This window comes from Grammomys surdaster, unplaced genomic scaffold (genome assembly GCF_004785775.1).
Source record: "Grammomys surdaster isolate TR1022 unplaced genomic scaffold, NIH_TR_1.0 125688, whole genome shotgun sequence".
In the NCBI taxonomy this organism is placed as follows: Eukaryota; Metazoa; Chordata; class Mammalia; order Rodentia; family Muridae; genus Grammomys; species Grammomys surdaster.
Window position 1 is genome coordinate 619619 of NW_021620524.1, and position 14296 is coordinate 633914.

Consider the following 14296-nt stretch of genomic DNA (forward strand, 5'->3'; position numbering starts at 1 on the left):
AAAGAAGCAATCTGCAGGTCAGTATATTCAAATGATACCACTTATTCAAAGCACACTCAGCATAAAACCTGGGCTTGATCACCATCACTGCAAGGATGTATACTGTTCATAGATAAAGTATGTAATTTATTTACTTAATGTGTAGGTGTGATACCTGAACATTCAGCATGTGCATGTAAGTCATGTAGGAGAAAAGAGCAGGACTCCCTCAGAACTAGAATTACAGTTGTTAGCCCCATGTGGGTGCTGAGATTTAAAACCAGGTCCCCTGGAAGAACAGTTAGTACTTTTAACTGCTAAGCCATATCTCCAGACTCTTCTCCAACTCTGCCTTGTATTTTTAGAATTTACAATTTTAAAGCAAACCACTATTGTGCTACACATTGAGTTAAGGCCACCCTACAGAATAAGACCCTGAATCCCAATTCAGTAGAGATGCACTTGGGGATAAGGGAAGAATCAGAAGGCATAAAGGACGAGGCTGATGAAAGCTGAGACAGCACAAGATGACAGTGTGGAGATGTTTTTCAATTCTCTAAATGGAAACCCTTAACACACCACCCATCACGGCCAGCATCCAGAAGACCCCACAGCCCACCTTAAATGGCTAACATTTTGCTAGTGATTATTTTGCTATCCCTTAGGCCACAAAGCCTCTGCCTATGCACCCAAAGGAAGACAACCACAAGTTCTAGGAAGAGAACCAGGAATATCAAGCACCCAGGTCTGAGAGGTGGCTGAGCAGCCGTCCCTGCACCTTCATCCCTGCTCTGGAGGCCAGTGTGTTTCCTAGGAATTTTTTTCTTACATGTTTCTAAGGATGTTTTCATTTGATCCAGGAGTCAATTCTCTTCTCCTGCTATGTGGATCCCAGGAATCAAACTTAGACACCTGCCCTTATCCGCTAAGCTATTTGCTGACCTTAAAAATGCTGTTCTTGCATTGTTAGAAACAATGTCTCACTATATGCCTCCAATAAACTAAAACCTGTTATGTAGACCAAGATGGCCTTGAACTCAAGAGGTCCTCTTGGCTCTCTCTCCCAAATGCTGAAATTAAAGCATATGCTACCATTTTTTTTTTTTTTTTTTAAAATATGGAACGCTTCACGAATTTGCGTGTCATCCTTGCGCAGGGGCCATGCTAATCTTCTCTGTATCGTTCCAATTTTAGTATATGTGCTGCCGAAGCGAGCACCCATTTTTATTTTTAAATAATTTAACATAGAAAATGGTCAGAATGTCCCCACATGGGTAAAGCAGACTTTGCAGCTCCTGCTCACAGACCACTCTAGGTTCTGGCACTATAGTCGCCATATTTCTACCGTGATACTTCATCCCAGCGCCTAAGATTGCTTCTGTGTGCACAGGAACACGGGTATGTTCTGCTCCTTCCATGGCTCTTTTGTGTGCTTTGTGAGTATGTCACATTTTATAAGGATATAGCAGAAGTAACAATACGTACAGATTGTTCTTTTTCTTAACTACAGCACTGTCCTTCTGTGTTACTAACAATTTCATATAGTCTACAGTTGCTCTGGGATCCTCACACATGTGTTGAATAATTTTTTAAAAATGCACTACAAATCCTGATGCTTGTGTCACACTCAGAGTGACATGAGAATCAAATCCACATAGATGCACATGTCCTATGCCGGTCAGCTTTTGTCCACCTGACAAAAACTAGGGTCAACAGGGAAGAGGAGACCTCATTTGAGGACTTGCTTCCATCTGAGTAGCCTGTAGACATATCTGTGGTGCATTTTTTTTTATTATTAATTATTGGCATGAAACCAACCCTGTGAGCAGCAGTGCCACCCCTGGGCAGGTGGCTCTGGACTATAAGCAAGCAAGCAGCACTCTTCTCCACTGTATCTGCTTCAGTTTCTGCTTCCCGATCCCTGCTCTGACTTCTCTCAATGGTGGACCATTATACGGAAATGCAAGACAAACAAGCCCTTTCCTCCTCAAGCTGCTTTTGGCTAGTGTTTTATCACTGCAAGAAAAACAGCTAAAACAACAAGGTGCTCCCCGCCGGGCGTGGTGGCGCACGCCTTTAATCCCAGCACTTGGGAGGCAGAGGCAGGCGGATTTCTGAGTTCAAGGCCAGCCTGGTCTACAGAGTGAGTTCCAGGACAGGCAGGGCTACATAGAGAAACCCTGTCTCGAAAAACAAAAAAAATAAAAAATAAATAAATAAATAAATAAATAAAATAAAAAATGGTGCTCCACAAAGGACTTGTTACCAATATCTGCATAATGTCCCCCAGGTCTATGACTACAAAACACTTACCTTTGGGCTGTCTCCACCTGAAGCTTCCTTTTCATTTTCTGGCTGTGAATTATCAGCCATTAAATTGAGGTCAGATGGTATCCCACGGCCCATTTTGTACCCTGAAGACCCTGCTCCCCGAGGACTGGAAGGGCAGGAGTTTGCAGCACTGTGAAAGAGGGGTTAGAGTCTACTTTAAAGCAAACACAGTATTGGTCTTCAATGATCAGGAAAAACAAACTTTTCTTTTTAAAGATTTATTATGTTTTGCCCACATGTGTGCTATGCGCATGCCTAAAGGAGGCAGGGATAGGGTGTGGGATCTCCTCAAGCTGGAGTTATATTTCTCTAGCCCCATTTATTTTTCTTATACTTCATTCTGCACTGCAGGCTGGTCTTAAATGTGCAGCAATTTTCTGGCCCCAGTTTCTGAAGTACTGGGATTTTTGTGTGCTATTATGGCTAGTTAAACTGAAAAAAAAAATGAGAATAGCAATATTTCCTATGTGTAAGGAAACACAATTGTCAAGACAAACTGGGAAGGCAGTGTCCCATGTGTCCTGCCAGAGAGAGTGAGCCATAACAGCCAATAGGAACTTCTTTTTTTTTTTTTAACTTTATGTGCACTGGTGTTTTGCTTGCATGTACGCCACCTGTGGAGTTATAGACAGTTGTGAGTGTTGGGGCTTGATCCTCTGGAAAAGCAGCCAGTGCTCTTAACCACTGAGCCATTTCTCCAGCCCCAAACTTAAGAAAGATTTATGTTACATGTTTGAAGTGTGTGTGTACTATACACAAGCCTGGTGATTTCTGATGAACGCCAGAAGAGGGTATTGGATTTCCTAGAACTAGAATTCGACGTTTGCGAACTGCCATATGGTACTAGGAACTGAACCTGGGTCTTTTTGCAAGAGCAGAAAGTGCTCTTAAAGGATGAGCCATCTGTCTGGCCCCTTAAAATTTTAGATTTCAACTTTCAGTATGGTGCCTAGAGCCTCAGTCACTCTCAGTCTGTAAGGAGGAGTTCTGGAAGAAATATAACTAGATAATCTGTCAGCTCTTCAATGAAAAAATACCCCACACACCCCAGCCCTACCCCTACCTCACACAGTCCAGCTGCACCCCTACCCTACACAGCTTCCCTCAATGCTTGTCCATCAGCAAATGAGAAAGTCATGCATGCCCACAATTCTTAGAATACTGATAGGTGAGAGTTCAGTCAGAAGTAAGGCATTTATACTACCTATCCCCTTTAAGGCTCAGGGAACAAGCAGGAAGACAGAGACAATGGCTGTGAAATCCCAAACTCTAGACAGGACACAATCAATGTCATAAACATAATCAATCATAAACTCATAGCAGGTATAGTTACTCAGTCTGGGTCTGCACAAGGCAAGCCCTCTTAATCATCAGTCGTGGATGGTAGAGGGGCTCATGGGACCCTAACCCTTACCTCTGGATTACAGCAACTCAGGAGACTTTGGGAAGAGTGCAATTGCCTTCAGTTATGTAACACTGGTGTGCCCACCAGACTCCAAAGGATAATTCCAATTCTAAGACCACAGAAATGGCCCTGGTAAAATAAACCCAAATGGGTACAGACAAAACAAGAATCCCATAACCTACCAATGTGTGAGAATTACAATTTACAATACAGAAACTGAGTAGACTCTTGGTAGCCAGCTGCAGTAAAAACAGGTAGGGTCACTTTGGGTATGCTTAAAGAACTGTAAATGTGCCACCTTGTGCCTCTGCTGTACCTGATAGTTCCTGTGGGGGAGGGGAGGGGGCTGATGAGGTGGGCCATCGTGTCTGGAATGTTGATGGTCAGCGGTGAGATGTGCGGCTGCACAGGCTTCACTGGCGACTCCGGTGCCTCCTGCTTCTCTCCTTTCTCACTGGATAGGGCTGTGAATGTTATCTTGATATTTGTGCTGGGAAACCTGAAAGTGCACCTGGAAAACAGAACCTGACGGTCAGTTCATGTCTGCGACCACTAGACACCTGAGCCTCCCCACAGGACCTGCGAGGACATAGGCCCTCACCACCTCAAAAACCATCTGCAATGTATACCAAGGCATTTAATGAGCAAAACTACAAACAAGGAATTTCGTGACACTAGCCTAGTGGCACACACCTGTGAACCTAGCACTTCGGAGGCAGGAGAAGTTCAAGGCCAGCTCTAGCTAAATAGCAAGTTCAAGGGCAACCTAGGCTACATGAGACACCCTACCTTCATCCCAAAAAGACAGAAGAGAGTGACAGAGATAGTGTGAGAGAGACAGAGACAGAAAGACACACAGAGAGAAACAGCCATTGGAAAATAAAAATTATAGAACAAAAAAGGAAAAAGAAAATCAAATGTCTGCCAGGTGTGGTCCTCAGCAAGGGCTAAGAAAGAGCTAAGCTTGAACCAAAGTTACACTTTGAACATTTTCAGCTCTGGCAGAATCCTTCTACTACTGGCCTCCACTGTGCTGGCTGACAATGTTTCCTTCGCTGTGTTAGCCAGCCAGCCAGTCTGGAGCACTGAGCTGAGAGATCTAAGGCTCGACCAACATCTATGTTTAGATACAAACCAGACCTTTACACTAACATACAGCCCCATGGAAATCAATCATATTTAAACAGTCTCTAAGTAGAAAGGCAGTTTAGAATTAGAGATGTCTCTTTATAAAAAACAAGTTCAACTGACATCAATCTGTTTTCAAGTACTCCCAATAGACTTCTTACAACCAATCCCTTTCCCCTACAGTAAAAGAACAACCGTCTCTGTCCTCTGGAAAGCCATCACCTGTCTTGGAGTTTCCTCAAACACCCCCAGTGGTTCTATTTTCCACTACATTTCAGGTTTTGAGATGAGTTCCTTCTCTCTTACTTCTTTCATACTGACACACCCATGATCTTTGGGTCTCATGAGTTAGTTCAGGTTCCTCACAAACCCTAGAACAACGTTTTGGCTGGGAATCTTCTCTCCCTGTCTCGTTTTCCCCCCTTTCAAAACAGTGTCTCACTATGCAGTCCACTGTCCTGAAATCCTATGTGGACCAAGCTATCCTTGAACTCACGGAGATCCTCATGCCTCTGCCTTGACCTCTAAATGCTGGGATTAAAGATGTATGGAACCACTCCTGGTTTTCTCTCCTGGTGCTAATCCCTATAATTACATCTATATTAAATCAATCAATCAATCAATCAATCCATCCCCCCCTTTAGTATGTGAACGGGTATATTGCCTGCATGTATGTCTGTATATCCAGTGACCCATGGAGGTCAGAAGAGAGGTCAGATCTCCTGAAACTGAAGTTACAGATAGTTCTAGGCCACCATGAGGCTACTGGGAATTCAATCTGGGTCCCCTGCAAGAGCAGCCTATGTTTGTAACTGGTGAGTCATCTCTCTAGCCCCTAAAACACTTTCTTAAACTTCAGTTCTGAAGCTGGTATAATAATAGACACCTGTAATCTCAACACTTCAGAAGTAGAGGCAGGATTGCTAGTTCAAAGTCAGCCTTAGCTACATGAGCCCTGTCTCAAAAAAAAAAAAAAGGTAAATTTTTAAAGAGAAAAGATTCCTCTTCCTTCCTAGGGTAAAGGAAAAAAAAGAAAGTGTGGGAGAGAGAAAGAGCGAGAGTGAGAGAGCGAGAAAGTGAGAGAGCGAGGGCAAGAGAGAGGGAGAGGGGGGTGGGGGGGGGAGCACACTTCCAGTGAGCCCACGTTTACTTTCACTGCCAACTGTGTCAGTCAGGAATTGAATAAACATTGAAATTTGGTAACATTAGTGGCCCTTAGCTATTCAGAGTGCCCACACACAAAATAAATGAATGAACAAACAAACGAATGAATGAAAACATTAGCAGGTAATACATTTCCACAGATGGGCTTGTTTCTGTGCACACCTATCAGGGAACCTTGATTTTGGACTCTTGTGACCTGGTGCAGGATCCCAGAAGCTTGTGATAGCAAGTTGAGTGACTCATCTGAGTTTCTTTATACAGACAATTTTGTCTCGACTTCTGTCCCAACTGTCCCCTAATTCTATTAACAAAGACTCTGAAAAGAGCTCTCCGCCTACTATCCTGTCTGACAATTTGCTGTTGGAAAGGCTGGCTCAGCAGTGGTATAGGCCAGTAATGCCAGCTCAGAAAGCAGAGACAAGAGAAGATCACAAGCTCAAGGCCTGCCTGACTATAGTATAAGACCCTATGGAAGAATAAAGAGTAAAAAGGTAGGGAAGGATCAGATTAGTTCAGTGGTCGAGTGTGTGTCTAGCACGTAGGAGGCTCTAGCTTCAAACCAGAAAGAAAAGAGAAGAAACAAAGGAAAGGCAATGGAAAGAATGGTAGAGCAGATAGCAGCTTGCTGCATTGGAACACAGATACCCAGCAATAGGAGAACAGATGCACACAAGTTCACCCGTGCAACAGAGCACCACTCAACAACTGTAGAGCCAACTACTCATGCATAGATGCAGTTCACAAACATCACCCAAAGAAAAGCCAAGCTCAGAGTTTGATCCACCTGACTGCACTTAATGAAATCCTGAAAACTACAACTGATCTCCTTCCCTCAGGAAGATGATGATGCAATTCTGAGGGTAAATCTAGTCTCTATTCTCCAGACTGAGACAAAGACTGCCAGGATGTATATGGACATCAAGCAAACTCTTTAAAAAGGCTCCTTCAAACTAGGTTTGTTCTGTTCTATAAAAAGCATACTTCAAAGAAAGCTTACTTAAAATAGCAACCAAGTTAAGGAAATGATCAGGGGCTGACAAGACAGCTTTCTGCTGTGTGGCCCTGATCACCTGAAAACCAAGGTTGGAAGTAAAGAACAGACTCCTGAGAGCTGTCCTCTGACCCCAACACATATTATGTGACAAGTGTGCAAACTACTGATATACAATAATAAACTTTAAAAACAAAACTAAACACCAACCAAACAGTAGTATCCTTACCCCCAAAATGTCAAAAGTTCAGACTACAGTTTAGGGTGCACACACATTAACTCTGAAGTGACACACTAGAGAAAGTATCACTTTTGTTTTACCTATACAGGGTCTGAGCAAAATGAATAGAATGTCTAGGAATGTTTTACGTAATCACTAATAAAGTTGATAATTACATATTTGACTTTGGGTAAAGTATATCAGGACTCCTGATAACAAGATTGTCCTCCACTAGGTAGGCACCTGCAGTGACAAACAACACAAGTCCACCTTGATTCCTTATACTGCAAGACTTCACACCATACCTCAACTTAGGAGGACAGTCTTTAAAATGTCACCGGAATAGCTAATAAGCACAGGAAAAGATCCTCAAGTCACAAAGACCAACAAAGGTCTGGGTAGGAGTGGCACACACACATATACACAAATAACAAATTTTTAAAAAAGCTTCCTCACTTAAGAATCTATCCAAAGGGCTGAGAGATGGCTCAGTGGTTAAGAGCACTGACTGCACTTCCAGAGGTCCTGAGTTCAAATCCCAGCAACCACATGGTGGCTCACAACCATCTGTAATGAGATCTGATACCCTCTTCTGGTGTGTCTGAAGACAGCTACAGTGTATTCATATATAATAAATAAATAAATCTTTAAAAAAAAAAAGAATCTATCCAAAGATATCCAAAAGTCTAGGTATGGTGTGCCTTTAATCATGACAGTCCTGAGAGTGAAGCAGGAGAATCAGGAGTTCAAGGTCATCCTCAGCTACATAAGTTCTTGGTCAGCCTGGGCTACGTGAGATCTTTTCTCACAAATGTAAACAAAAGCACTTGAGAATATTCATAGCAGCAATAATAGCTCCAAATAAAACTATTTTATGTGTTCATCTGTAGAGTAAATTTTACTAAATTTACATTCTTAAGAACTTTACAGGGCCAGGCAGTGGTGGCACACACCTTTAATCCCAGCACTTGGGAGGCAGAGGCAGGCAGATTTCTGAGTTCGAGGCTAGCCTGGTCTACAGAGTGAGTTCCAGGACAGCCAGGGCTACACAGAGAAATCCTGTCTCAAAAAGACAAAACAAATAAAACAAAACAAAAACCAAACAAACAAAAAGAACTTTACAGAAATGAAATGACCCACAACTTTGTTAAAGAAATAAGACTGATTTCATAAGCATACCATTCAAATTCCTTCACCTCAGGGTCCCTTCTTTATTCCATACCCATTCAAAGGGGAAGATGCTCCATCTATGGCTTAGAACTCAGGGTGGTTGTTCCAGAGCTGAGAAGGAGGCACAGTGTGTGCGTGGGGGTAGGGGGGGAAGGTGACAGTGAGGATGGATGCTAATGGTCTGCGTCCTGTGACAGGCCACAGGAGAGGCAGAAGCAATGACCATCACGTAACTATCTCCTGGTTATTCAAGGGGGGTTGGAGAAATATTGAAGTGAGGAAGAAGGCACAAGCAAGTAGTTCTGTGGGCTCGGAAAAGTGGCTGGCTAAGAAGAGGGTAGATCCACGGCTGTGGAAGGACACCACTCTCTCCAAGGAGGAATCCTGGAAGACAGAAACAGCGGGGCTGCAAGAGCATGTCTGTCACTCTAAGCCTTTGTTCTTCCTGTCCTTCCCAGGGGACTTGCTTTGGAGGTCTATAGTCCTTTCTCCAAATTCCAAAAGCAAAGGTTCTGAAAATCTAATCTCAAATCCCCTGGCAGCCCCTTCTGACCTGCATTGAAGAAGAGTTAATTATAGCCTTGAACTGCCCCACTTAGTGAGAACAACCTTGTGTTTCTTCCTCCGAAGTCTAACAGTCTGGATCACAAGGTGCTGGGAGTGCTGAATCACAGACAGTGTCCACCAGTGGACCCTACAAGCATCGTACCTAACACAGTACCACTTCTCACAGGATTTCTCTAAAGTATCCTTATTTGTTAAAGAAGCATATCAGACATTTATATGAGAAGGAGTTAAGTTCACTAAGCTGCTGCCTTAAACCACTAAGTAGTATTCTATTATTACTGATAGGCATTATGTATCCCCAGAATACTTATCAGTGTCTTTGACCCTCTCACAACAGTGAAAAAATTATCTAGAGAAGAAAGCAAAGAAGCAAGCGGTTAACTCCTGCCCTCTATTGGCCATCGGGGTCTCAGTACCAACATGGCAGCCAGTAGCAGAGGTTCACATACCACTAGACAAAAGTACCCAGCTGCTGCCTATCTAGTTAAGCAAAATCTCGACTCATAGTTTATATGACCCTTAGTAATCAGGCGGAAAGAATAAAGGAAACGTCTTTACCCTTTACTTAACACACGGAACCTATAACCGTGCAAAAAACATTTGTTAAAAAGATAACATTTCAGGCAGATGGTGGTAGCACACACTTTAATCCCAGCACAGGGGAGGCAGAGGCAGGTGGATCTCTGTGAGTTTTAGGGCAGCCTAGTCTAAAGAGTCAGCTCCTGCCGGGCAGTGGTGGCACACGCCGTTAATCCCAGCACTTGGGAGGCAGAGGCAGGCAGATTTCTGAGTTTGAGGCCAGCCTGGTCTACAGAGTGAGTTCCAGGACAGCCAGGACTATACAGAGAAACCCTGTCTCGAAAAAAAACAAAAAAAAAAAAAAAAAAAGAAGAAGAAGAAAAAAAGAAGAAAGAAACACAATAACAACAACCTCCTGCATTCAAAGACAATTAAAAGGGAGTGTAAGTGGTGTGATATCTGACCTTAGATTCCTAGCACCTATGTCAAAATAAATGCAATGTAAACCTAACACCAGTACTGGATTAGGTAGAGAGAAGACAAGCCAGGGTCTCACTGGCCAGCTGGTCTATAGTCTATCAGAAAAGACCAACTTCAGGTCCAGTGAGAAGCCACACAGACACACACAGACACACAGACATACATGCACGCACGCACAAATGCACATGCACACACAAACACATATACACACAGAGAATACAGAGAGATAAACATGGGGGCTGGAAAGATGGCTCAGCAGTTAAGAACACTGGCTATTCTTGCACAGAAAACCTGGGTTTAAATTCCAGCACCCACATACACAGTGGCTCACAGCTGTATCTGTAACCACTGTTACAAGGGATTCAACTCCCTATTCTGGGCTCTACTGGCACTTGCACTCACAGGTGTCCATATATACATACATATGCATGAATAAATAATAAAATAAAATTTTAAAAGGAGAAAAGAGAAGCTGGATGGTGGTGGTGCACACAGTTAATCCCAGCACTAGGGAGGCAGAGACAAACCTCTGAGTTCAAGTCAAGAATGAGTCCAGGACAACCAAGGCCAAATTATTTTCTTTCTTTCTTTCTTTTTTGTTTTTTGGGGTTTTTTGTTTGTTTGTTTGTTTTTCAAGACAGGGTTTCTCTGTATAGTCCTGGCTGTCCTGGAACTCACTCTGTAGACCAGGCTGGCCTCAAACTCAGAAATCCACCTGCCTCTGCCTCCCAAGTGCTGGGATTACAGGCGTGCGCCACCACTGCCCGGCCTAAATTGTTTTCAAAAAGCAAACAAACAAATAGTAAAAAGAAATAAGCCAGCCAACCATGCCCTACGGTGGCCGGCAGGCTCCATTCTAACTCTACCCTCCACTCACAGCTTCCTTTTCTCACCTCACACCCACCCCAGCTCTTGACATCCAGCATCACAGACGAACATGTGCTTTCAGAATACAGTCCACTAATAGACTCACTTGTTTTCAAAGCGCAACTCTATACAATCCCACTGGAGTGGAGAGGGAGGGAGGAAAAGGAGTTCAAGGCCATCTTCAACTACTTGAGCTCAAGGCCAGCCTAGGCTGTATAAGAATCTATCTCAAAAAATAAATTGCCGGGTGGTGGTGGCGCATGCCTTTAATCCCAGCACTTGGGAGGCAGAGGCAGGCGGATTTCTGAGTTCGAGAGTTCGAGGCTAGCCTGGTCTACAGAGTGAGTTCCAGGACAGCCAGGGCTACACAGAGAAACCCTGTCTCGAAAAACCAAACCAAAAGATAAATAAATAAATAAACGAACATGGCAGAAAAGAGGGCTCAGCGGCTAAAAGCACTTACTGAGGACCCTGCCCCCAAATCCAACACACCAGGTAAACAGACAGAACACACAATACATGCATGTGAACAAGACACCCGAACACATTTAAAATTTACATTTTCTTCGAGTAGTCACATCGGACTGTCACTTATCTCTATTAATTTATAACAAATACAAGTTCATAAATTGAGAAGTATAAATTATCATTGAGAATTCTAATTCTAAACTGTCTCTTAGAATCACTTATATCATTAATTTTTTTCAACAAGCCCTTTATTCTTACCTAACCCACTCTCTAGAAAAAGCTTCAACCGGCCACACACATATGGACTAGAAAGCAAAGCTAGAGACAGTGTGTACACAAAGAAACATACTCAGGCTCAAACAAACTCTTGAGCTTCGTGACTCTCTCACAGGAGCATCTACGAAGGAATCGCACGCAGATTCTTCACTGCCATATATACCCGGCATGAGTTCCTCTGAGTAAGAAAAATATTTAAAGTTCTGTGAGCCTGGAAGTGGCTACTGTTCTTTAGAACAATGGGTTTCACACTCAAAAGACCAAGTGCAGTGTACTAGGAAATCTGCAAATGCTCATTAGAGGTGATCTCAGCTGTCAATCTCGTTAGGGAACACGAAACTATCTAAAAGATACAAACTTGAAATGTATTTGCTAAGGTGATCCCTTCCCTCAAGGGCTTGAAGAGAAAAACTGGGAAAGGACTTGGGCTAGAACCCTGGTGCCAGGTCATACAGGAACAGAAACCCTGAAGCAGCAGGGTGTGGGCAAGTAATGGAGAAAATGCTATGAGAGGCAGAGGGGTGGCAGCCATCTTGGGCCCAAGAGTGGGCCTAGGCCACAGCAGAGCAAGTCTAGAAGATGGAATAATGTTCAAGGAGAAACACATGGGGTCCAAGCCGCCAGTGTAAGTGACACAGAGGGGGACACCAGGCCACTGTGCACATAACTTAGGGGTCGGAGCGGTTCCACACAAATGCTTTCAGTGGGTCAGCTACAGGACAACAAGAACAAAAAAAGACCACTAAGAAGAAGGGGGGAGGGGAGGAGGAGGAAGAAGAAGAAGAGAGTGAAAAGGAGAAGGAAGAAGAGGAGAATATGGCGGCCAATGGGGAAGTTAAGGTAATCATCTCTTATTTCTAATTCCCAAAACTGCTTAAAAATTCCATCCTCAAGCTAGGGAGATGGCTCAGTGGTTAAGAGCACTTAGCTCCTCTTCCAGAGGACTCAGGTTCAATTCCCAGCACCCACGTGGCAGCTCATAACCATTTGTAACTCTTGTTCCAGGGGATCCAACCCCCACACACATGCAGGCAAAATTCCAATGTACATAAAATAAAAATAAGTACATTTTAAAAACTCCATTCTAGGGCTCAATTGGCTATGTTTTCCTACGGTATATGAGGACCTAGGATCGACCCCTTCCTTTCCCAAGTTCCACAAGATGAACAAACAAAATTTCAGTCTTAAAGGAAGTTCATCAGTTACCCATTTATGTATTAATTTGACATAAGGAAATGACATTTCACTTTTCTTAGTTGTATCTCCCAAGGTTCAACTGTTCCTACTATATGCCAACTTTAGCCTCATGAATGGATTCTATGGTGTAGTCACCACTTGATGGTTTCTATGTCCCCACCCTATGCATCTCCCAACCATCTTTTTTATGAGATGATACTAAGACCAGGGTTGGTTACATGGCAGGATTTCTAGCAACTTCTTAAGAGTCAAGTAGGTGCCTCATCACCTAAACCCATAGCAAAATTCAGGTCCAAGAAAGCAGACTAGAGAAGGAGCCAGTGTTTCCTTAGTGCAGAAAATCTACCAACAGTATGATGACAAATCCCACAGTAAGCCAGGCTCTCCCTCACCTCTCACTCCAAGGTAAGAAACATTTTCCTTTCACCTTAAATCCAAGAGAAACAAAATTACCAATCCTGTCAAAATGAGGTACTAGAGACAGATCTGGGTAGAAAATTTCCCACTAAAATCAAATAAACACACACACATACAAAAGAAAACAAAACAAGTTTGCACTCTATAAAGTCTTAAATTGTCTATAAACTTCAGATCCTGAAAACAATATTAGTCCACAAAAAGAAAGAATTTAATCTTCACAGTAATCAATTAGCTCTTTGCTAGAAAGTTTATTAGGCTAATTTTTTTAACATTTTTATTTATTTTATTTGGGGAAAGCAGTGCCCACAGAGTGTAAGAGTTGGCTCTCCCCTTCTATTATGTATGTTCTGAAGACTGAACTCAGAGCTCAGATCCCCAGGTCTACCATTAACTTTAACTTCTATCCAATGAGCGATGTTACTGGCACACATTAGTTTCATTTCTTATAATCCCAGATACTGAACCCACATTTTTAAAAACATGATTTTTTAGTCATGAGAAAAACAGACTTCAAAGACACCTTACCTACAGTGGCTGTGCCATCTCCAAAATCTGTTGTTACACCTACTCCAACCCTCAGAACTCTGATCAAACAAACAAACAAACAACACTAAAAAACCATCCCGCCCAATCAACAACCCTCGCTGCTTTACTGAAATATAGTTCAAAACAAAACAAACCCTGAGGCAAGGGTTTTAAGAGCTTCTCAGGGAATCAAGACTTTCCAAAGTACCAGTATACGCTAAAATAAGAATGAGAAACTTGCCGGGCGGTGGTGGCACACGCCTTTAATCCCAGCACTTGGGAGGCAGAGGCAGGCAGATTTCTGAGTTCGAGGCCAGCCTGGTCTACAGAGTGAGTTCCAGGACAGCCAGGGCTACACAGAGAAATCCTGTCTTGAAAAACAAAACAAAACAAACAAACAAAAAAAAAGAATGAGAAACTTGGGCTGCTCCCCAGGCCAACTACACAAAGAGGATGGGCCCAGTCAGAGTCATTCCAGAACTGGGAAGACTCCTTGCTTTCCGGAAACCTATCAAGGTAACAGCCAGACATATGCTACATTAGCTAGGGAACAAATACCTCAGTTACTAAATGAAAGATTCACGTAGCT

General features: G+C 43.0%; 1 protein-coding gene and 1 non-coding gene across 2 annotated transcripts in view; both read right to left on the reverse strand.

Annotated features, from left to right (window-relative positions):
• The window catches only part of Foxk2 (forkhead box K2), a 56348-nt gene that overhangs the window by 20332 nt on the left and 21720 nt on the right, over positions 1-14296 (reverse strand). Inside the window, exons 4-5 of the mRNA XM_028787905.1 lie at positions 4032-4226; positions 2293-2440 (exon numbers count right to left, since the gene is read on the reverse strand). Of these exons, the coding sequence (XP_028643738.1) occupies positions 2293-2440; positions 4032-4226 (343 nt within the window). The remainder of the gene's footprint in view (positions 1-2292; positions 2441-4031; positions 4227-14296) is intronic.
• Positions 1091-1197, reverse strand: LOC114639231. Its single transcript, XR_003713977.1, has one exon. It is a non-coding gene; the product is annotated as a U6 spliceosomal RNA (small nuclear RNA).